General features: G+C 43.8%; 1 protein-coding gene across 1 annotated transcript in view; it reads right to left on the bottom strand.

Moving 5' to 3' along the window:
• ADAM12 (ADAM metallopeptidase domain 12) overlaps positions 1-25,836 on the bottom strand; it is a 706,349-nt gene that overhangs the window by 226,121 nt on the left and 454,392 nt on the right. Inside the window, exon 11 of the mRNA XM_040361428.1 lies at positions 22,832-22,977. Within this exon, the coding sequence (XP_040217362.1) occupies positions 22,832-22,977 (146 nt within the window). The remainder of the gene's footprint in view (positions 1-22,831; positions 22,978-25,836) is intronic.

Raw genomic sequence — 25,836 nt, 5'->3', positions numbered from 1 at the left:
AATATGCACTAATTACTGTATAAATGTGACTGGCATTGAAGGGGTTAACACTAGGGGGTGAGGAAGGGGTTAAATGTATACCTGTATTGTGTTCTGTGGGGGAAGGGGAGTGTGACCGATGCTGTGTCCCTATGTACAAGGGACACAGATCGGTCTCCTCTCTCCCCTGACAGGACGTGGAGCTCTGTGTTTACACAAAGCTCCACGTCCCTGCTCGGTCATTACCGATCGCGGGTACCTGGCGGACATCGCGACCGCCAGGCACGCGCATCGGCATCTCGGGGGCAATAGACGTCCTGTTGGATTTTCAGAGCCACCGCGAAGCCGTCATTTTACAATGACCCGGGGCTCAAGTGGTTAAAGGGTCACTAAAGGAAAACATTTTTTTAGCTGAAATGACTGTTTACAGGTGATAGAGACATAATAGTTAACCGATTCCCTTTAAAAATGATTAAAAATAGATAAAAAACAATCATATAATGTGCCTGCAGTTTAGTTTCGTTTTTGCTGTTGTTTGCTGGTTCTCTGATGTACAGAGAGCCAATAGAGGGCAGTCAGCCAATAGAGAGCAGTGATACTTTGTCTAAAACTGGTTAGCACCAATCCAGTTTTGTTTTACATACAGTGATCACACCTCCTTGTTTAGTGACCACCGTGAGAAATCTCCCAGTACTGTGGTGATCAGGAAACAGACAACCAGGAAGTGTCCAGAACAGAGAGGATTTACAGCAACATCAAAGCAAAAACGAGCAATGAGGACATGAAACCAGGACTGCAGTAAGGTAAAGGAAGCTATTTAGCTTAAAAAAAAATCCTTTAGTGACCCTTTAATACACAAGCAAAACACAAGTAAACTAATGGGAATCTTTCCCTCACTTTGCCATTCAATACATTTACAAGAATGCTACCTTTAGCCTCTAAGTACAGATCATGCTGCAAGTTCTTTGATTTACATTTCCCCACTAACAGATACTGCTAGTGTAAGAGCATTTCAAAAATGGGTGAAACAGGGGCCTCTAGCCATCAAGGTTCCATATGATGGAGCTTTTACCGCCGGCCTAAAATTAGTGAGAATTCATAAGTGCAAAGATGAAATCAGGGCATTAATCAAGAAGGCTTTTTTTCCACCTACTGTGCGTAAAAATATGAATAAGCTGAATTTAAAGGGGTTGTAAAGGTACAATTGTTTTCCCTAAATAGCTTCCTTTACCTTAGTGCAGTCCTCCTTCACTTACCTCATCCTTATTTCTTCTGAGAAATCCTCACTTCCTGTTCTTCTGTCTGTAACTCCACACAGTAATGCAAGGCTTTCTCCCTGGTGTGGAGTGTCCTGGGAGTTTGTCTCCCTTGGACTACAGGAGAGTCAGGACGCTCTCTACATTGCAGATAGAGAAAGGCATCCTGACTCTCCTGTAGTCCAAGGGAGGGGGCGAGCACGACACTCCACACCAGGGAGAAAGCCTTGCATTACTGTGTGGAGTTACAGACAGAAGAACAGGAAGTGAGGATTTCTCAGAAGAAATAAGGACATTTAAAAGCAAAATGGAAGGATGAGGTAAGTGAAGGAGGACGGCACGAAGGTAAAGGAAGCCATTTAGGATTTTTTTTTTTTACCTTTACAACACCTTTAATTACTATGTAATTATGCAATACCAAAGAACATACAATGCAACATTTAAATTAGAGATTTATGTCATGGATGGAGTTTTTCTTTAACCACTTGCCGACCAGCCCCCCTAGTTTAACTGTGGCAGCATGGCTCGGCTGGACGAAACAACGGTATGTTACGTCGCTTTGCCCTGTGGCCACTAGGGGCGCACACGTGTGCCTCCAGCAGCACTGCTAGCCCCTGGAGCCGATGTGAGTGCCTGGCGGGTGCGATGACCGCTGGGCACCCGCGATCGCTCGTGACAGAGCGAGAACCGGGATGGATGAGTGTAAACACACCTCCCGTTTCTCTCAGGGGAGAAATTACTTATCGTCTGTTCATACAAAGTATGAACAGCAATCTGTCATTTCCCCTAGTCAGCCCCATCCCCCCTTCAGTTACAACACAGAGAGGGAACACAGTTAACCACTTGATCGCCCCCTAGTGTTAACCCCTTCCCTGCCAGTGACATTTTTACAGTAATCTTTCTAGCACTAATTGCTGTAAAATTGTCAATTGTCCCAAAAATGTGTCATAAGTGTCCCATCTGTCCGCCAAAATGTAGCAAAAAATTGGAAGATCGCTGCCATTACTAGTAAAAAAATAAATAATAAAAATGCCATAATTCTATCCCCTATTTTGTAGACGCTATAACTTTTGCGCACACCAACCAATATACACTTATTGCAATGTTTTTAACAAAATTATGTAGAATACATATCGGCCTCAACTGAGGGAAAAAAAAGTTTCTTTGAAAAAAAAATGTGGTATATGTATTATAGCAAAAAGTAAAAAGATCGTTGTTTTTTTTTTTTTTTTTTTCTAAATTGTTGCTGTTCTTTTGTTTATAGTGCAAAAAATAAAAACCGCAGAGGTGATCAAATACCACCAAAAGAAATCTCTATTTGTGGGAAAAAAAGGACAAGTCGCACGACCAGTCAATTGTCAGTTACAACGACCTAGTGCCAAATCGCAAAAAATGGCCTGGTCATTCAGCCGCCAAATCTTCCGGGGCTGGAGTGGTTAAGGTTGTCATATCAGTACAATGTAAATCAAAACTTGAATGCTCTAAAAACATTTCTCAATACAGCGTTTCCCACTGTACAATGTAAAAAAGCTGTAGAGTGCTTAGTCCACAGTTTTATGGCTGAGGTATAAACTATTTTGCCATGCTGGCCGATTCGCAGTCGTATTAAATATTTATATTGTGATTAGGTAGGAAAAAGATAACTTATTGTTTTCTCTCTTCCTTGGTGCTGACTATATGAAAATGATATGCGAATGGCATCATACTCACATGCCCGTACAAGGCAGAAAGGATACAAGTAAATCATTTGTGTTCCTTATGGGGATGAGAATAATGAATGCAAAGCTCAAGTGGCTTCAAATACTAAAGAAGAATCCCAAGGTAAAAAACCCATCTATACTATTTTAGCTCATGAATGGTTCCCAAATCCAGCACCGTGTCCCTGTGTCTGATATGTAGGGAGATATACACTCACTGGCCACTTTATTAGGTACACCATGCTAGTACCAGGATGGACCCCCTTTTAGTGTGACTGGGGCCCAAAACAGTCTAGGGTTTGTCATAGGTTCAAGTAAGGATTAGGTAGGCCATACACGGTTAGAATCTCAGCCGGTTCAGCAGGAGCTGACTGGATCAACTTCGACCTGGCCTGACGAGTCTCGGTTTCAGCTGCAACATTCAGATAGTAGGGTCAGAATTTGGTGTAAACAACATGAATGTATGGATCTATCCTGCCTTATATCAACCGGACAGGCTGGTGGAGTAATGGTGTGGGGGATATTTTCTTGGCACACTTTTCGCCCCATATTACCAATTGAGCATCATTTAAATACTACGGCCTCCCTTAGTATTGTTGCGGACCATGTCCATCACTTTATGACTACAGTGTCCCCATCTTCTGATGGCAGGATAATGCACCATGTCACAAAGCTCCAATCATCTCACCACTGGACAATGAGACAATGAGGTCACTGTGCTCCAATAGACTCCACACTCACCAGATCTCATCCAATAGATCACCTTTGGAATGTGGTGGAACCTGAGATTTGCATCATGGATGTGCAGCCGACAAATCTGCTGCAACTGTGTGATGCTATCTAAGCTATGTCATGGCAATATAGACCAAAATCTATGAGGAATGTTTCCAAAGAATTTATGTCATGAAAAATGAAGCCAGTTCTAAAGGCAAAAGGGGGTCCAACCCGGTACTAGCGAGGTGTACCTTCTAAAGTGTCCGGTGGGTTTACTGATGTCTTTTTTTCTTTTCTGAAAGAGTCAATATCTTGTGGGGAATGATGCCAGTGTGCTCCCTGATTTCAATGCTGGCTTCTGTAGGGTTAGTGTATACATAAGACAATCATGTAACAAGAGGATGAAACCCTACTCACAACAAATTGAACCTGGCTAAAAACATGAAAACATAAAAGTGTAATGTCACTGTCCAGTTGTGAGAGTTTCTCCAGGTGGTTCAGGAACTGATACAAATCACATGAAGGTAACCTGAGTGAAATGTTTTTGGAATATTTGCATTATTACTGGTTTGCTTTTCCTTCTTGGCCCCAGCTGTTTATTCATCTGTTTTTAAACTTTGGCTCTGGCTTGGATTTAGAAATGTAATAATCAAATGTCATTTTGTAAAACACTGGCAAACTGTTTTGTTACATGGTTGCCCGATGGAATTGGAGAACTCTACCAATTAAATGTACAATTAGTGAAGATGTTCTTTGCGAGCCCACCTCCAGGCTCTTCCCTGTAGATTGTGCATTACCGCCGTGCCTCAGTCATGAGCGGTTGTCAGGAACATTTTAGCATTATCAATTTCAAGCTTCCACAATGGGACTTCTCTGCGGTAGAGAGGAAGCGCTGACAGCGAACTGACACTTTAAAAGCCTTGTCAATAAGTGTAAACAGCTACAGGGGTGCAAAAGGAGCCCAGAGTTTATAGTATACAGCCTGGCTTTCCCACAATTGCAGGAATACAACATTGATTGTTGTGTAGGAAGTTCTGGGGAAAACCCTTGTCCCAACTTATTAGTACCATAACCTACTAAAACTGCAATATACAGTATATATACACACACTACAGTGCACATTTTTTAGGCAGGCGTGAAAAAAAATGCTGTAAATTAACTTCTTGCTGCCCGCGCTATAGCCAAAAGGCAGCTACAGCATGGGCTTAAATTGCCAGGAGGGCATCAATGTATGTCCTCCTGTACATGTGATGCCTGCGCGCTCCCTGTGTGGCACGCTCTGTAATCAGCAAGTCCATGAGACTCACAGATTGGTATAGGGGGCCTGACCCCCTACCACGTGATCCACAATCAGCCAATGACAGCTGACTATGTGATGTCAACAGAAGCCAGTAATTGGCATTTTATTGCTCGCACGAACAGCCTGAGGAGAGAAGAAAAAGCAGATTACCGTCTTGTTTAAATGGGCCAACGGTCCTGCACACAGAGAGCCACTGCTGCCAAACAGTGCCCACCAGTGCCCACCAGTGCACTCTATTTGTGTGAAAAAAATTATAAAAATGTCATATAGGTAGTGTAGTATGCCCGTGCAATTGTCATTCAAAGTGCGACAGCGATGAAAGCTAAAAATTGGCCTGGGCAAGAAGGGGGTTTAAGTACCCAGTAAACAAGTGGTTAAGAATGCTTTCAGAAACAGAAGTGGTAATAGATTATGTTTATCAATTAACAAAACAGAAGTAAATGAACAGAAGAGAAATCCATAACAAATCAATATACACCTCGTAACTCCGAGCCGTCGTATCTATGCGCCTTATTCTTAGAATCAGTTACGCATAGATTTGTATTAGATCCGACCGGCGTAAGTCTCTTACGCCGTCGTATCTTAACTGCATATTTACGCTGGCCGATAGGGGCGTGTACGCTGATTTACGCCAAGAAATATGTAAATCAGCTAGATACGCAAATTCATGAACGTACTCCCGGCCGACGCAGTACAGATACGCCGTTTACGTTAGGCTTTTCCCGGCGTAAAGTTACCCCTGCTATATGAGGCGTACATGCGGCGTACCAATGTTAAGTATGGACGTCGAAAATTTTACGTCGTTTGTGAATAGGGCTGGGCGTCATTTACATTCACGTCGAAAGCATTGGCTTCTTGCGGTATAATTTGGAGCACGCGCACTGGGATACTTTCACGGACGGCGCATGCGCCGTTCGTAAAAAGCGTCATTTATGTGGGGTCACATAAAATTTACATAACACACGCCCACATCTACCACATTTGAATTAGGCGGGCTTCCGCCAGCCTATTTACGCTACGCCGCCGCAACTTTAGTTTGAGAATACGGCACTTGCCTGTAAAAGTTGCGGAGGCGCAACGTAAATAGGATACGTTACGCCCGCACAAAGATACGCCATTCTACGTGAATCCGGGCCAATGGGTTTAGTTCTGGTTTAGACATTGAACCTAATACCACAAATGATGATGGTGCTGCTGGCCCAGAACCCAGGTGTCTAGATCTAGCAACACCAATAGGCAGGATGAACTGGTAGCAAATTGTCTGTCCAGCCCTGTGATAATCAATTCTAAATTAACTTTTGATTAGACATGATAGTACTGCATATCTAAAAAAAAAAAAGATTGATTTGGGTAAATTTTGTAGCTCCAGCTCAAAACCAGACATTCTGATCTGGTAGGAATTCCTAGCAGAGATTATAAACTAGCAGCACCTTTCCGCTCTCCCTCTTGCTGTGCTTACCTTGATGTACAATGGAGTAAATCGCTATGTTTGTTGAGGAGAAATATATATAAAGAGCAGGAGGAGAACTGTTTTGATACATTGGCTCTGTGTGCGCAGATAAAGAGAGAAGGTTAATTCCCAAAAGCCTCTCTGTAAAAAAAACTGCGCTTATACAGAGAAAAAAAAGGAAGTACCTTTAAACACAGGGCACACGTGGGAAGAATGTTCCTGAGGAAAGAGAAGGAATTGATGTAACAAGGGTCACATTTTCAAGATAAGAACAAGCTTGCTGGAAGAAAACGTGAAAATGTTTTATTTCCACAACCAAGGCCATAAAGCAGACTCCTGTTACACTCTATCATGTTCTACAGTAATGACTAAATTGTAGACATGTGGGAAGGGAACGGCAGCAAGTGCACCAAGAAAGACTGATGAGATTTCTTCATCTGAAACAAGAGAGGTGCAAGATGCTGTCATTGTGGGCTATTCTGGAACAAACAATGGAAACCATGGTGATCTAGCTTATTTAAAGCCCAACTCCACCTTTAAAAATGTTTTTATAAAAGTGAAGCCCAGAAGGGTATAAAAAAAAAATGGAAAAAAAAAAACAAGTTGCGCTAAACATTATAAACAATTAATGTGACCAAATATAAAAACAAAAGTGAATCATATGGTCAATTAAACTTGACAATCATCATATAATCATAGAACATGCATGAAACCCTCATCCAAAACAGGGAAACAAAGCAGTCCAGGGGGGTGATGCTGATGTACCGCACGTTCCGCCCTATTAGTTTCGCGAAAGGGGCACGTGCGATCTTTCGCGAAACTAGTAGGGTGGCATCACCCCCCTGGACTGCTTTGTTTCCCTGTTTGGACGGGTCGTCTGTATGTATCCGGCCGGGACATCGGACTTAAAGGCTCTTTTTCACTGCAAAATTGTGAGTGTATAAGCATGTACAATTTTTTACAATAAAAGTTTTAAAGGTTTTACACTATCGAGCCCCCCCCCCTTCTTCTTTTTCCAACCTATGAAACATGATCGTTTATGCTTTGGACTAATGGAACGAGGTGATGATCCCCAATAGACTGTTTCCATCCAGCTTGTGGCTTCGTAATCCCTTTTACCTTCATGCTACCTGGGGTCCCCTATAATCAAGGGACCACCGGGATCTGGTAAGCAGATTCATATGCTTTATTGGTGGAGGATCCTAGCTATCTGGTTGTCACGCCGTATTGGTGGCTCATCGGATTATATATCTTGAGGACTCTTTTTCTCCACTGGTCAAGGAGAATCTCACTTCGATCACTTTTGTGATCCAACATTTTAATCACTTTACACATAGACTCTTGTTCGAGGGTTTCATGCATGTTATCTGATTATATGATGATTGTCAAGTTTAATTGACCATAGGATTCACTTTTGTTTTTATATTTGGTCACATTAATTGTTTATAATGTTTAGCGCAACTTGTTTTTTTTCCATATTTGTATCACTGTTTAATGTCACACAGTAAGGTGCAGCTTTACATTTGCTTCACTAGCTATCACTTTTTTACCCGTTTGAGTTACAGGTTCTTTTCATTATTTTATTAGCGCAGTTTTTTCCCCCCTTTTTTCTATAAAAAAAAAAAAAAAAAAACAGTTCTACCTGCAATTGTCACTTTCAATCTGGGTCTGTTCTCTGCAGTAGCCCCTCTCCACCACAATACACTGCAAGTCTTATAGGCTGCATGACCTCCAGCATCTCTCAACCCACTGGCTAACATACTGATCATCTAAGGTAAGTGTCACCAGCACATTGCATGCTCCTTCTAGAGCCATTTATCAGTCACAGATACATAAAAGTGGCCACATTTTGCAGCCTACATCAGTTCTTCCACTGTCTGCCTATTGAAGGAGCTAGTATAGGCTCCAAAACATTACTGCTTTTATGTATTTGTGACTAAAAATGGCTCTATTTTTCTCCTGAGGATTCTGTATGGAGGGCCAACCGCTTTACACCATTTGGAGTGCACCACACCTCTTGCATGTGTAAAGTGTGAAAGTGTCTGCGCTGTAGGAAACCTGGACTGGGGGAGGGGCAAGGGAGGGGTGAGTGGGCGGAAGTCCGTGGGTTATTGGGATAATGGATATGTGAACACAGTAAAGGTGACCCACAATGAAAAGGAAATGGGTGTGGTCTGGCCTAAGGTGTGGCAAGAAACACATATAAAAAAACTCATAAAAAAACTCTCGTCACTAATAAGTGAATATTACAAACAAATAAACTTATGAGGTGAGTGGAGAAAATCAACATATAAAATGAGCGAAGCTCAAAATAAAAGTGATGTAATCTGATGAGCAATAGTGAAAAACAATCCAAACAACAAACCAAAAAACACACAAAAATGGAGATTGACTGATAGGTGGGTGAGTGGTTGAGTATAGGAAATGCCAAACTCCAGTGAGTCGTGGTGTGTGATCAGGTAGGTCCACACATCGTGCACCCTTCACCAGTAGTGAATCAAAAGGCTTACCTCTCTACTCACATATACACTCAGGTCAGTCACTGTGCCAGCTGGTTTTTAACTGGATATTCGCTTGTTTCAATAGTGGTGCATACATGAAAAGACAGCGATATAGATGTTGTTGTTTTGACTTCTTGCAAACAACAAGGAGACAAATTTTCCACAGTCAGGGGTGGCTAGTTGTCCACTTACACAACTTACAATGATGTATAAGGGGCGTGTGCCTATCTCCACGAGCGCCGAACTCGTATCCTAATCTTCCTACTACTGCCAGTTTCCTCTCAGCATCGAATGGAGCCGTCCGCTCGTGATGAGACAAATAGGCAGAGATGAAAGGAGAGAGGGGGGCACATCGCGTAAACCAGGCAAAATAAATTTATTAAAACAAGTATTAGAGATAAAAGACTCACATAGGGCAGTCTAAAGGCGGTTCCGTAGCTACGAGCGCCGCGCTCGTCCACTGTCCGTCAGGTACTGCTCCTGGTGTGTACTCTGTATTCCCGACGCGTATTCGTCACATCACGTGACTTCATCAGGGGATGGTTAACTAGAGTACTGGGTCCTATTTAAATAACGTCTGAGTGATAGGACTGGCAGCGGCCATTAAAAATTACCCTTTTTATGTTTCTTAAATACTCTGCACAGCACACTTACCACCGTGCCGCTAGCCAATGCGGTGTTTTGGCTTTGCGGCATGATGGCACTCTGCAATACCATGCACGATAGCACATCATTTTTTCCAATATGTGTCCTAATACCGACCGCCCTTATGGGCGTTTCACTGGACTTCCACTCTCAGATTGTCGGGATTGTGCATATATTTTTGAAAAAATATTACTCTTCCCAGTAATTAAATTTTAAAAAGTTTTCCTTTTCTTTTTAATTCTTCCTTTTTTATTGGAAACCAACTGGTTTTCTGTATATTTTTATTCTACATTTTTTATTATATATTTTTTATCTTCCCTTGTGGATACTTGCCCATAGCGCTGGCCGGCCAATGCCTGCTCCGGCTCAACTTCCCTGATTGCCCCTTCTCTGTCCCGTTTGTTTCACTGAGCGGAGACTAATACAAGAGAGGAGACTCAGGGAAAATGGCGCCGGCGCGGTATTCGCCAATACATGGCGTGGACTTCAACAAAATGGCCGCTGCCAGTCCTATCACTCAGACGTTATTTAAATAGGACCCAGTACTCTAGTTAACCATCCCCTGATGAAGTCACGTGATGTGACGAATACGCGTCGGGAATACAGAGTACACACCAGGAGCAGTACCTGACGGACAGTGGACGAGCGCGGCGCTCGTAGCTACGGAACCGCCTTTAGACTGCCCTATGTGAGTCTTTTATCTCTAATACTTGTTTTAATAAATTTATTTTGCCTGGTTTACGCGATGTGCCCCCCTCTCTCCTTTCATCTCTGCCTATTTGTCTCATCACGAGCGGACGGCTCCATTCGATGCTGAGAGGAAACTGGCAGTAGTAGGAAGATTAGGATACGAGTTCGGCGCTCGTGGAGATAGGCACACGCCCCTTATACATCATTGTAAGTTGTGTAAGTGGACAACTAGCCACCCCTGACTGTGGAAAATTTGTCTCCTTGTTGTTTGCAAGAAGTCAAAACAACAACATCTATATCGCTGTCTTTTCATGTATGCACCACTATTGAAACAAGCGAATATCCAGTTAAAAACCAGCTGGCACAGTGACTGACCTGAGTGTATATGTGAGTAGAGAGGTAAGCCTTTTGATTCACTACTGGTGAAGGGTGCACGATGTGTGGACCTACCTGATCACACACCACGACTCACTGGAGTTTGGCATTTCCTATACTCAACCACTCACCCACCTATCAGTCAATCTCCATTTTTGTGTGTTTTTTGGTTTGTTGTTTGGATTGTTTTTCACTATTGCTCATCAGATTACATCACTTTTATTTTGAGCTTCGCTCATTTTATATGTTGATTTTCTCCACTCACCTCATAAGTTTATTTGTTTGTAATATTCACTTATTAGTGACAAGAGTTTTTTTATGAGTTTTTTTATATGTGTTTCTTGCCACACCTTAGGCCAGACCACACCCATTTCCTTTTCATTGTGGGTCACCTTTACTGTGTTCACATATCCATTATCCCAATAACCCACGGACTTCCGCCCACTCACCCCTCCCTTGCCCCTCCCCCAGTCCAGGTTTCCTACAGCGCAGACACTTTCACACTTTACACATCCAATTTTTTCTGTCTTAAGAGGACAATACCCCTGTTGTTTGCTGCAGTATCCACGTCCATTCACCCCACTGCCACCCATCTGGCCCACTCTCCCTCACCCATATCCTATACAGCGCAGGAGTCCACCCAATACACCTCTTGCATATCTCATAAACCAGATACCCAGAACAATTGATATCTGGGCCCACCCTGGTTTAAGCCAGTGGTTCTCAACTCCTCTCCTCAGGACCCACTAACAGGCCAGGTTTGCAAGATAACCAATACATCACATTTGATATAATTTTCTACTCAGTGATTACCACGCTCCATAGACTTACACAGCGGGACTTACGCCCACCCCCCACTTCCTCTTCACTGCATTTGATTGATAACCGCAAGAACCAATGGTTCCTGCTGCTTCTCGATTGTTATGTGAAGAGAATGTAAGGGGAGAAAAAATGCAGCTGTGCACAGAGCTGATCTCTTCTCCCCTCTCTTACTCTTCACACAGGGGAAGGGAGGCATAGGGAAATTGAAAAAGTTTTTTTACCTTCTGGAAGGTGAACTTACACATGACCCACTTCCCCATATTCCCCAGTCCCGCTGACCTGTAGTGTGGCAATCTCCCATTCTGAGCCCCGGTATAGCCGCCTCACAGCTCTGGGGGCTTAGAAAACCCCGGAGCTTAATCTCCTAAACGTACCCTATCAGGAGGGATGTTTAGGAGCATTCAAATTGGTCGGCACCATCACATGGGCGACACCGGCCAATCCGAACACACGTAGCCTTGTCCTCTCAGCGGGGAAGAAGAGGAGTAAATGCCAAGAAGATCTCTAACCCCCGGACCCCTAAGGCGGCTATACCAGGGCTCAGAACGTGAGATCTCCGTGCTGTAGGTCAGTGGAACTGGTGGGGGGGTTGGGTGAGGAGGGGATCCTGTTTAAATTTACCTTACAGATTTTCTGTAAAGGTGAACTTGCACTTTAATGCAAACAATGAATTAGGGTAAAAACGTTTTAGGTTTAGTAACACTTTAACTTGTATTTCGGATACACTGGTTCTTTAAAAAGAAAATGGTGTAATTTTTATCCTTTTATGATAAGGGAATGCTGGGTAGGACAATTCACTTACCATAGCGTTACTTTGTATTTTTTTTCTTCTTTCGGAAAATGATCTGACACTATGACACCAGCTAAGGAAAACTATTATATAGCAGGTTAGGCTAAAATACAGAGAAAAATGGTTTTCATGTGCGATATGAGCAGAAAGGTGCAGTCCTGCTGTCTGTATCTTTACGATCAGTGACATCCAGGAGAATTAAATGCTGGAAGAGGAGATGTGAGCCTCCATTTCCTCTATAAATTATGGTGGTCTTCTCTCCAGCAGCAGGGTTCTCATTTAGAAAGCCACCCAGCTGTGTTCACACGCATTCTACCTCCGCCTAGAAACTAAAACACGAGACTGACAGGAGATAACAGTATGGGTCTGGGGAAAGGTATAGTGGAAAAGCACTGAAAACGCCAGAAAAATATTTTCTAACATTTCTTACATTGCGGTCACAAAAAATAAATAAAAAATACACACACACACACACACACACACACACACACACACACACAAACAGTATATATGAGAAGCATATGTTAATTTATAGAGGGTGAGAAATGGAACAACATGGAAGCAGGTCATTTAAAGCAGTTTGGGTTAGGAGGAAGCAAAGGGGTGCCAAACTGGCTCTGAATGTACCAAAACACAAGATAGTCATCAGCTAATTCTATCAGAAATGGCAGGAGTGGGCAATCATCCAGTTGTCTGTTGGGTACCACAGCCCGTAAGAAATGCCTTTGGCAGAGTTTCCTAGGGAAAGTTTCTTAACCAGTTATGTTCGTCTCCCTAGCAGTATTTTTTTCAGCTACAGAGGATGTCAAGAGTACATTTTTCTGGTAAATTTTAGATCTCAACTCCAGGCAAACAGCTAAACACAGTTGAAATGCATCTGTTAAATGTTTCACCTCCTAACACAGGGATGGCAAACTTCTTCTTTCCAGCTGTTGTGGAACTACATGTAGCGCTACCCCCAGAGGAGCCGCTGGTTAGAATTGGGATCTGCATATTTAAGTTACCTCTATGTTGTGTCTAGGGGTGATGGTAGCGATGAGAGCAGTAATAGAATGTCCAGACCGTTGGTTGACGTTTTCAAATGCTTTATTTTCTCGGTCAAACACGACCAACATATCAACTTGAAATAGACAGGATAGTTTGGTGAAGGAAGAGCAACTTCGCAGAATCAGGCTATGGATAAAGAAAGCAGTCCTGCCTTCTATAATTGTATTCGTCTCGTCGCCACTCCAGCCGGAGTGGGTAAAGTGCCCCCCTGGACAGGCATCTCTCACAGGTCTGGCAGCCAGAGCGCCACTTAGAACTTCTGGGAAGGAACAAGCCTCTGCTACAGACTTGGCTCCAACTGAATTAGGATGTTGAGATGAGACCTCTGCCACAGGCCAGTGCTTGAAAGTTTGAAAGGTGGAGCGAATCCTCCCAGTATGTCTTTTGGGGTCACCGACTGACAGCCTGAATGCAACCTGTCAGTATCTGGTGCCCAGATCCCCGATGGTTCGTTCAAGCCCTATTGGATCACCTGCCTCCGGGTTCTCCTCAGACCAACCCCCTACCGAACAGCACCCAGCTTGGGATCTTCTCAATAAGGGTGGGAACCCAGTAAGTCACTGGGGTCCCCTGGCAGCATCAGTCGCTCCGGGCTATGAGAGCCCAGAGTCAGGAACTCTGACACAGCATGCCAGGGGGCGGGGCCGAGTGATACAGTGAGTGGCTATGGCTGCTAGCTCTATCACGGGAGCGCGCCCGCAAGCACTCAACACCATGCAAGCTCGCTCTCATTAAGGTGTCGAGTCCTTGCGGGGGGGAGCCGAGACAGCCGCCGAGGGACCTCAGAAGACCAGGTTCGGGGCCACTCTGTGCAAAACGAGCTGCACAGTGGAGGTAAGTATAACATGTTTGTTATTTAAAAAAAAAAAAATTCTTTAGTGATCCTTTAAGTTGAAACGTTAACTTGGCCAGCCCCCCCGACCTCCTGAGCTGTGCTGCCTCTCGCTCCCCGCTGATCACTGATGACAGCGGCGGAGGAGGCAGGGGTGGGGGAGAGAGGCTAAGGGCAGAGAAAGAAGGCCGGGTCTGCAGTGCCGACAGAGGGATAAGGGAGGGGCAAAACCAGGATGCTGTGCAGGAGCCCGACATCCTCTTTATCAACCGATGACGTCATTGGTTGTTAGAATGCTAGCCTCTCTTTTACATGTTTGGAGTGTTGCTTCAATTTCCCCTGCAAGGTTTGCCCTGACACAGTGGACTGTTTTCCCACTATAGAGCATGTATTATTAGAAGACGGTTATGTTGTGCAATAAAAACCTGTGGCTTTGTGTAACCAAAAAGCAGACTTGTATTACATTTTTGGGCAACTTTTAGGCATTTTGCGAAGACACCCCTTCAGAAACCCGGGTTAAAAAAGGCTGTTCAAGAGCACCTCAGGAGCTCTATTAATTGTAAACTACACTTTTATCCAGAAAACTATCCCCACCCACTCCTACCCATCTGTATCCAGGAAACATGCGCCAGCTTTTATATTAGTATGAAACATTTAGGCTGGGTTCACACTGCAGATGAATGCGACTCCCAGCAGGTGGTCCTATGCGTCCCTATTCTCTGTTTCAGTGACAAATCAGGACTGAATTTTTGCCTGAAGTCGGCCCTGAAAGGAAGCCAAAGACTCGCAGGTCTCCTGTGCAAGCCGCTTCGGAGATGTGTGAATCGGCTCTCTATTGAGAGCCGGTCACAATCTCCTGTCAAACTAATTGAATGCGTCAAAACCTGCATCAAATTGGCTCTGGTGTGTGAACCCAGCCTCAAAGGGCCAATTCACACCTATGTGTAAGTAGTAGCATAGTAGCACACGGTTTAGGCCTTGGAGAGATTTGTCATTGTTTTAATGGGACCAACTCAGATATATGCAAAATGCTAACATCAGCCAAAAATAAAATATATCACTATTTTTGCGCAATCACGTATTATCATGAAGCACATCATAAACGTGCTGCTAGGGCAGCCCTCAAAATTTTCAGTCGCCTGCTCGCATTTGACGAGTGAAAAAATGAGGGTTGCGAGTGTGGACAGGGCTGTGGTGTCCCGAGAATGCATAGCCAGTGCCCCCCCACCGTACACAGGCTCGCAGCATGGCTATTGAAATAGGAGTCAAACAGCCGCCAGGGACCGCCCCTCCACCTCCCTCCTGCCACACATTCCTGCCCAGATTTGGCTCACATCACAGGCTTTCAATGGGAGTCAAACAGCCGCCTGGGACAGCCCCCTCCACCTCCCTCCTGCTGCACATCCCCACCCACATTAGGCTCACTTTGTGGGCTTTCAATGAGAGTAAAACAGCTGCCCGGGACCGCCCCCTCCACCTCCCTCCTGCCGCACATCCCCGCCCAGATTAGGCTCACTTCGTGGGCTTACAATGGGATAAAAACAGCCGCCCGGGACCGCCCACTCCACCTCCCTTCTGTCGCACAGCTAAGGAGTGGGGCGGTGCATATCTCTGCAGGGAAGTCCTAAGTGGGCGGGCTCTAACACACTCTGTCCGCCCTCAGTGAGTATCATGCTTGACCCCCGTGGCAAAAGCAGGAGAATGGTAAATAATAAACATAATAGTGTGCTGTGAATGGAAGCTGCACGTTCCGGAGGCATTGGTATAATGGGAGATTAATCAAGATGTGCTGGGAGGAAGGGAGGGGGGGGGGTAGTGAGTCTAAATGTGCTGGATTGGGGTTAGAGTTAATAGAAGGCATATGTATAATGGTTTTGGGGGGATTGGAATTGATGACATAGGTCTGAATCATACCTAAACCTCAAATTCCACCCCCCCCCAATCTGTTATACCAATGCCTCCAATTCTATCCCATCTCCAAATCTATCATACAGTATGATAGATTGGGGGGGAGGAGTGCAACTGGAGGCATTGGTATAACATATTAGTGGAGGGGGGTGGAATTGGAGGCTTAGGTATGATGGGAAGGGGGCAGATCTGAAGGCATATGTATGATGGATTGGGAGGGGGGGGGAATTGAAAGCAAAGATGTGCGGGATTGGGGGAGGGGGGGATTAGAGGCATAGGTGTGCTGGAGAGGGGTGATTGGAAGACGAGGTGTGCTGGGGGGTCGTTAAAAGCACAGGTGTGCTGGGGGGCAGGGTTGCAAACTTACAGTAAATTTACGAACAGTTTGTAAAATCGGAACTTTCTGCATCTGTCCTTGAATGTCCATTACGGACATGTAGGCTGCATGTCCGTCACTGACATTCAATGAACAGATGCAACAATTATGGATTTTACAAACGGTTTGTAAATTTACTGAAAGTTAGCAACCCTGCTGGGAGGTGGTTAAAGGCACAGGTGTGCTGGGGAGGTGGGCGTAAGGAGGCAGAGATATGCTGGGAAGAGGAATTAGAGGTAGCTAGGGGAGGGGGGACACATTGGAGGACTGGGGGAGGCATTGGAAGTAGAGGTGTACTGGGGGAGGAGAAACAAAAACAGAGAAATTCCTTTCTTAACTTACTAACCAGCCTGCTAATCAACCACATGTTCCTGTCTGATGAGGCTGAGCTGATGGGCACTGGTGAGGCTGCATTGATGGACACTAATCAGGCTGCACTGATAGGCACTGGTGAGGAGGACCTGATGGGGCCACACTGATAGGCTGCTTTCCTGGGCACTGATAAAGTTGTTGTTAATACTTATTTTTGTAACTTAATTTTGCATAAAACATTTAGCAGTGTAATTTCATGAGATATTTCTGAGGGCGTGTTTAGGGGCAGAATCGGGATGGGGCAGAGTAGGGGTTGGGCGGGGCCACTGGTGGCGAGTAACTCCTAAGGCCTGGCTAGTAGCTCAAGACTTGAAATTTTTAGCCCTGTGCTAGGGAAGTGAAAAAGTGTGTATTCAATCTTAAAGTTTTGGACTGAGCCAAAAAGGGTTAAAGCCCCTTACATTTTCTGCTCTATGTGTTCCAGCTGGGGAGATTTCCCACCACTTTATAATAGTCACAGAGTGGGCACATAAGCAGCAATAATAACCTGAAAGTGGTTCCTTACAAAGTGTATTTAAAAGGGTTGGGATTTAGATATAGTTTAGTTATTTAGATTGTAGAATTTTACAGGTAATGTAGAAACCCATTTGAGGCCATCTTCATCATCCACAAATGTGTACTGTAATCCACAAAGCACAATAAACTTGGGCTGACCATGACCTTACGCAAAGCGAATTGTACTGTAGAAGTGATCATATCGTGTTTGTAGAGGTTTGCAATCCTTGCAGAAAGCACTTAAATGGCTGATGAAGTGCATAATCTCCCCCCGCATCTATATCTGCTAATGTCCCCGTATGATCTGCATTACAGACCAATGTGATGATCATTCCACTCACACACAGCTCACTGCTCCCAATGTCACCACCTATTCAGGATGGCAGAAATGATTTATAGGGAAATGTGTTATCGGGTTTCCATCAAACGGCAAATAGATGGGTATGCTTCAAAATTACAGCTTGTCTGACAGGTGTGGTATTGCTGTGCTTTTAACCATAATATTATTGATTTTACCGGAATATATATCTATCCTACCCCCACCCTACAACATTCTCTTTTTAGAAAGGAAGGGCTGCAAGAAATGTTATTTTATACTGGCTTTGCAGATCTTTGCTAGATTATTACTCTCAGAACCCCTGCTGAGCTCTAAACATCTCAGTTATCCGCAGACAGAAAATGGTATGGCTAATATTTTACATGTCAGGAGTAAGAGCAGCTTTAACCACTTGCTTACTGGGCACTTAAACCCCCTTCCTGCCCAGGCCAAATTTCAGCTTTCATCTCTGTCACTCTTTGAATGACAATTGCGTGATCATGCAACACTGTACCCAAATTACATTTTTATTAAAAAAAATCCCCACAAATAGAGCTTTTTTTTGGTGGTATTTAATCACTGCTGTTCTTTTTTATTTTTTTTAAACCGGGGTTGTACGAGAAAGCCTTCCCGCTGCACATCAGGCTCATCCGGCAGGTATGTAACAGAACCCATACGGCCTTCGTTGTTGCACCATTACGCCTCCTTTTTGGCGCTTGGGACCCCGCATGAACTCCTTTTTGCAACAATGAGAGAGGGACCTTGAAATAAATAGGGGATGGTTAAATTATAAAAATGAATCTTGTATTTTCCTATAGTTAGCTAGTCTATCAAAGTGACCTTGCTGGGAGCTTAGTCACCATCTATTGATATGTTTTTTCCTCCCTTGTTTGGCTCTGTTCCTTAAACATTTCCCCATGCACTCCCCTTATGGGAACACATGGATAGCTTGCTAGCCCATTTTTAAATGTTTTTATTTATATTTTTTTTATACACTTGTTTTAGGAACACTATGCACTCAATGTGCACAGTATTTTGGATCAAGCTGTGACCACCGTGTTATGCTCCGGGCGCTGTTCCCAGTGATATGAAGAAGTGGTGCCATGAATGTATCATTATGAAGTCTCGTTACTCAATGCTTTGCTTTTATATGACACATTTCATGATTCTGTAATCAGCATTGTCATGTTACATTGTTGATTCCTTTAAAGCGGTTGTAAACCCTGGGAAAAAAACAAACACATCTGTAAGACAATGACATAATGAGCTAGTATGCATCGCATACTAGCTCATTATGATATAGTTACCTTAGAACAGGGATATGCAATTAGCGGACCTCCAGCTGTTGCCAAACTACAAGTCCCATGAGGCATAGCGAGACTCTGACAGCATCAAGCATGACACCCAGAGGCAGAGGCATGATGGGACTTGTAGTTTGGCAACAGCTGGAGGTCCGCTAATTGCTTATCCCTGCCTTAGAACAAAGCCCTTCAGCGGCACTCACACACTGCTGAAACGACTGACATCTTCCCTGATATTTCTTGGCCGGAGCCGTGATGATGTCACAGCATGGGCTCTGAAGGTCCAACATTGTAAGCCAGACCTTCAGAGCGCATCCCGTCATCAGCTGCATGCACTCTGAATATCTCCTAAACTGTGTGTAAGTTTAGGAGATACTCCCAGTACCTACAGGTAAGGCCTACTATAGGCTTACCTGTATGTACAAGTAAAAAAAATAAGACTTTTACCTCTTTAACCCCTTAACGCCCACCGTACGACTATATACGTCCGCAAAATGGCACGGACAGGCAGATGGGCGTATATATACGTCCCTGCCTTCTAGCGGGTGGGGGGTCCGATCGAGACCCCCCCGCTGCGTGCGGCGGTCGAATTCCCTCGGGGAGCGATCCGGGACGACTGCGCGGCTATTCGTTTATAGCCGCTCCGTCGCGATCACTCCCCGGAGCTGAAGAACGGGGAGAGCCGTATGTAAACACGGCTTCCCCGTGCTTCACTGTGGCGGCGTATCGATCGAGTGATCCTTTTTATAAGGGAGACTCGATCGATGATGTCAGTCCTACAGCCACACCCCCCTACAGTTGTAAACACACACTAGGTGAACCCTAACTCCTACAGCGCCCCCTGTGGTTAACTCCTAAACTGCAACCGTCATTTTCACAATAAACAATGCAATTTAAATGCATTTTTTGCTGTGAAAATGACAATGGTCCCAAAAATGTGTCAAAATTGTCCGAAGTGTCCGTCATAATGTCGCAGTCACGAAAAAAATCGCTGATCGCCGCCAATAGTAGTAAAAAAAAATAATTAATAAAAATGCAATAAAACTATCCCCTATTTTGTAAACGCTATAAATTTTGCGCAAACCAATCGATAAACGCTTATTGCGATTTTATATATGTTTTTGGGGGATATTTATTATAGCAAAAAGTAAAAGATATTGCATTTTTTTCAAAATTGTCGCTCTATTTTTGTTTATAGCACAAAAAATAAAAACCGCAGAGGTGATCAAATACCACCAAAAGAAAGCTCTATTTGTGGGGAAAAAAGGACGCCAATTTTGTTTGGGAGCCACGTCGCACGACTGCGCAATTGTCTGTTAAAGCAACGCAGTGCCAAATCGCAAAACCTGGCCTGGGCATTTAGCTGCAAAATGGTCCGGGGCTTAAGTGGTTAAATAAAGAATTTATAAAAAAAAAAAGAAAAAAGGAGGCAACATATATTACAACTATAGCTGTCCCGTCACACATCTGCCTCAAGTTGCCCGACCACCATGATGCAGGAAAACAAAAAGTGTAAACTATGTATGGGATAAAGAGGCTGCACAGTAAAAAAAATGCTCTGTGTGAAACTCAGCTCATGTATTCCCACCATGATCCGATTGCAGTGTTTGCAAAATTGGCAGTGACCCAGTCTGTTTACCACACTTTACACCCCCTCTCTAAATTACTCATGGAAAGGATCCGGAGGTAGAAAAATCCTTAGTAGTGGTTAGTGTACCAATACAACTGGAGGGAGCACTTTTCTCCTTTATGGGACAGAACCATGACCTTGGGTTTAGAGATTTTCATTTGCTCAGCGATAAACCAATTATTATTGAGTTTGGATTTGCTGTTATAAAAGAGAACATGGTTTGGATGTTGTAGTCAGACCACCGCACTACATCTCCACTATTTGCAGATATGTCCTTCTTTCATGACTATGCCTCAATATCCTGTCCAGGAAAATGACAAGGGGGCTAAGATAATGTCCAGCTTAAGTTTTATAAAAAGATGTAATGTAATAAAGTATAACTTGATATACTGTACAGAATTGTCAACTGTGATGCCCTGTAAAGAGCACAGGCTGTATCACAGCAACCAGATCCGGTTATCTGGTCTATTGGCTATAAAAGTGTGATAAGAGAAATATATTTTAATGTCACACTTCAGTGCAGTGGATTTATCAGATTATAAAGAATACATTCACCAAGTCATCCTTCCTCAAGTCCATCTTAACTACAATCTTTCACATGATGGCATATTACTTTCCTACTGTTTATGGTAGATAAACAAGTGTCTTTCTGCATCGCTACATCTTTGTGTAAGAAGAACCTCACTCACATGGGCATATATGGTCCTCTAAATGTTGCTGCACCAAAAAAAAAAAAAAAAAACATTGAAAATAATGAAAAAGATATTCCATCTGCAATGTCAGTGGAGCTTATTGAAACAGCAGGAGGCTAAACTGTGGTATTGACTGCTAAAGAAAAAAAAAAGATTCCAACTGCAGCTAAAGTAAAAATGTCTAAGATATAAGTACAAAGCACATTGGCCCAGATTCACAACCGAGATACGCCGTCGTATCTATGCGACTGATTTTTAGAATCAGTTATACATAGTTATCCATTAGATCCAACAGGCGTAAGTCTCTTACGCCGTCGGATCTAAACTGCATTTTTTTTGACCGATAGGTGGCGCTTCCGTCGAATTCCGCGTCGAGTATGCAAATTAGCTAGATACGCGAATTCCCGAACGATTAAGTTACGACGTTTACGTTAGGCTTTTCCCGACGTAAAGTTGCCCCTGCTATATGAGACGCAGCCAATGTTAAGTATGGCCGTCGTTCCCGCGTCGAAATTTTAAAAAGTTACGTCGTTTGCGTAAGTTGTCCGTGAATGGGGCTGGACGTCATTTACGTTCACGTCAAAACCAATGACGTCCTTGCGACGTCATTTGGAGCAATGCACACTGGGATATTTTACGGATGGCGCATGCGCAGTTCGTTCGGCGCGGGGACGCTCTTGATTTAAATGATACACGCCCCCTACCCGCCGAATTTGAATTCCGCCAGGTGACTTACGCTACGCCACCGCAACTTACGGAGCAAGTGCTTTCAGAATACAGCACTTGCCCGTGTAAGTTGCGGAGGCGTAACAAAAATCAGATACGTTACGCCCGCACAATTTTGCGCCATTGTGGTTCAAACGGCGGCAAGTTATTTTTATGCAAAACCAACTAGGCAGGCCTCATGTGACCACTGCATTTGAAGTCCAGCATCTGAATTTAGAAGACAGGATAAAAACTGCATCCTGAAAAATAGCTGAATAAAGATGAACATATCCTAAATAGCAATAGACAGTCAAACTGCAGCTTTCATGGGCAATTAGCAGTCTCCAAATTACTTATGCAGGAAAAAAAAATCAAAAACGTCCTGATCACGGACCAATCTGACTGCTGAAGTGTCAAAGAAAGCTTTGTTGATGGATGAATCAAAGAATGTATTAAAGTGTTTTTCGCCAGTTTTGGATATAATTGTAGCACCCTCCTAGATTGGTTGCTAGGATGGTAGGTAAATTTAGATATTTTTGGCTTCTCTATAATAATTGGATTAACTGTTGACTGCTTTGGGCTGTTCTGGGTCTTACAGGTTGCAGTGGCAATTTCCATCTTCGAAAGTTGTCACCAGAACATAAGTGCTGGAAAAATGTCCCCTCACCGCTTTATCTCATAAAAATTCAAACATTTTGTATTTCAGTTTGCTTTCATTTTGGGGGACAACGGTCACCAGGGTAAATAGGGAGACAAAAAGGAAGACAAACACTGACAAATAACCAGCAGAAAGTCTAAAAAAAAAAAAAAAATGTTTTTTTTTTCAGTGTAATTTTTTTTCTAATTATAAACAGAAAAATGTGATTTCAGAATGGAATACATTAAATGTCAAAGGCACCTAACGGAAACATGTATATCATAATAGAATAAAGGCTTACGCAGTAGAAGGAGTCATGATGCAGCCCCCTTTGTCAAATCCCCTGCAGTTGCACCCTCTTTCCAGAGTGTCATGGTTCATCCCAAAGTTGTGCCCGATCTCATGAGCAAGGGTGACTGCTGCTCCCAGAGGGTTTTCTGAATGATCCTTCAAAAGAAAGGGATATGTTAGTAAGTACAAAATAAGTTAAATGTCCGAACAGGTTTGGCTGGCTATGCATCCTGTTGATTTAAAGCAAAACTATGGTCTACCATAGAAAAACAATGCACTGCAGAACTTAAACTGTAATTCCACTTTTGTTGAGAAATAAAACATTCCCCTCCGGGTGATCTATGTACATTGTAAGAAGTATAACAACCTTTGTTGCAGATTCCTACCCTTTGTTATTCTGAAGAAATCCATGTATGTTCCTCGGTGCTGAGGAGTGGTTTCATAATTATCTATAAGGTGTGCACCTGCACAGCACTAATGAGGAAATCTGCTGGGCCTGCATCCCTTTAGACGCGTTCCTACACTGAGCATCTCACCAAAAATGAAATTTTTGTTGCAGTGGATGATTAAAAATCTGATTTGTGTGTTAGGCAGACTTCTGAGAAAATTGGTGAGCCAATCACACAAGCAGGAAATCATGTTTCTGGGGGTGGTCAGTATACACTCTGGGCCAGATCCACAGTGAGAGTACGCCGGCGTATCTACTGATACGCCGGCGTACTTTCAAATTTCCCGCATCGTATCTTTAGTTTGAATCCTCAAACCAAGATACGACGACATCTGGGTTTGATCCGACAGGCGTACGGTTTCGTACGCCTTCGGATCGTAGATGCAATACTTCGGCGTCCGCTGGGTGGAGTTTGCGTCGTTTTCCGCGTCGGGTATGCAAATTAGCTAGTTCCGACGATCCACGAACGTACGCGCGGCCGTCGCATTCTCTTACATCGTCTCTAGTCGGCTTTTTCCGGCGTATAGTTAAAGCTGGTATTTTGCGGCGTATAGTTAGACTTGCCATGTTAAGTATGGCCGTCGTTCCCGCGTCAAAATTTGATTTTTTTTTTTTTTTTGCGTAAGTCGTCCGTGAATCGAGATGGACGTAAGTCACGTCTAAGTTTAAAAAATTACGGCCTTGCGACGTCATTTCGCGCAATGCATGGCGGGAAATTTCTAAACGTTCATTCGGCGCGGGGACGTGCTTCATTTAAATGAATCACGCCCCCTAATCGCCGATTTGAATTCCGCCGCCAGAGATACACTACGCTGCCGTAACTTATGGCACAAATTCTTTGAGGATTCAAAGCAGCCAAAAGTAAGTTACCGCGGCGTAGCGTATCTCACATACGCTGGGCCGGTGCCGATCTATGTGGATCTGGCCCTCTGTGTACAAAACTCCTGGTAGCCATATTATATTGCATTTTACAGAAAATTACAGCAGCTGCAGATTGAAAAGGAAACGTAATTTTTAATAACATTCAATTACAATATGACTTGTATCACAATTGTACACGCTATATTATTTTTTCTTTATTTGCCATCTTTTTCCCCACGGAAGTGGAGCTACCCTTTATTTGTATGCGCATCTGCACTTACAGCTTTCTCTTAGTTCCCCATATACCTATGATGGTGTGGCAACAACTATGTATCACTCTTGAAATCAGAGCAGTCTTGCCACTCTCCCACGTAGGCTGTGCATGCTTGCGTTAGAGTGGGGTGAAAAAATGTTGCATTGTCACTGTTGATTTACAAGTCTGTAGCTTGTTAACCAGCACCTAACCACACCTAGACCTACCCATTGCTTTATTGGCTGGCAGCACTGTCTCTGTTAAAACTCTCTTACTGTGAGCTGCAGTGTCTGGGAGGGAGAGTACATGACACAATGTAGAAGAAGAAATTAAGCAGGATTTGGCTCAGTCAGAACAAGTAAAGAAATTGTTTTTTTTTTATCTGCTTTACTTAGTGACTGGATTTGGTATCTTTAAACTGTCAAACAAGCTGTTAGCTGTACTTTAACCACTTAAGGACCACCGCCTGTATATTTACGTCGGCAGACTAGCATGGACAGGCATAGGTACGTCCCCTTTAAGATGCCGCCGTGTGGTCACACGCGTGCTGCCCACGGGGCGAGCGCGACCCTGCCGCCTGCTCCTTGAGTATGACCGCGGGTTCCGCATACTCGATCGCTGCGGGGATACTCACGGAGAGAGAGCGGGGAAATGGTTATGTAAACAAGCATCTTCCTGCACTGCCTAACGACAATGATAGTGATCACCGCTTCCTATAATGCCCTAAAATTACTGTATTTATTGGCGTATAACACTCACTTTTTTAACCTGAAAATGGAGGGTAAGCTGTGCCTGCGTGTTATACGCAGGGGGCTGTGTAAAGTTCTTTCCTGAAACGTTCCTTTTTAAAGTTAGGGTGCGTGTTATACGCCTGTGCTTTTTATATGCCGATAAATACGGTAGCTGTTTTGTACCCAAGGAGGACACTGTATCCTAGGCCTGGCCTGCATACAGGGATTCAACTTCTAATTATTCTCCCACCCTGGTCCTTTGGATTTTAGCATCACTACGGTTGAAAATGAGCTTCCATTTGACCACACTAACCATTAGAAATGTTAACACATTTCTACTAAGGTATGACAAGTCTAAAGTGTTACTAAACCCACAACAGTAAAATCTGTCTGTATATGCAGCAAAGTATGCTGGTTATACACACTGTGGAACTTAAGGGGTTAATCAACCGCATTGTGTAAAAAGGCTCTTTGATCCGGTATGGACAGATCCCTCCCCCCTGCACCGTCTCTCTTGGCAAGGCCAGAAAATACAGTGAGGGTAGCCCTCCTGCACATGCTCAGTTTAGTCTCTATTGCTGGAGAGAACATTTCCTGGTTCTCAGAGCTAGCCAGGGCACAGGATATTGACATCACACATGTAGGCGTGTAGACAGGTTATAGTGGAAATCTCCTCCCACCTGAACACACAGCTCTGGACAAACTCTGCAGTTTATTATGTG

This window comes from Rana temporaria, chromosome 8 (assembly GCF_905171775.1).
Source record: "Rana temporaria chromosome 8, aRanTem1.1, whole genome shotgun sequence".
Lineage (NCBI taxonomy): Eukaryota > Metazoa > Chordata > Amphibia > Anura > Ranidae > Rana > Rana temporaria.
The sequence above is the reverse complement of the archived record's forward strand: the minus strand, read 5'-3'. Positions and strand labels throughout refer to the sequence as shown.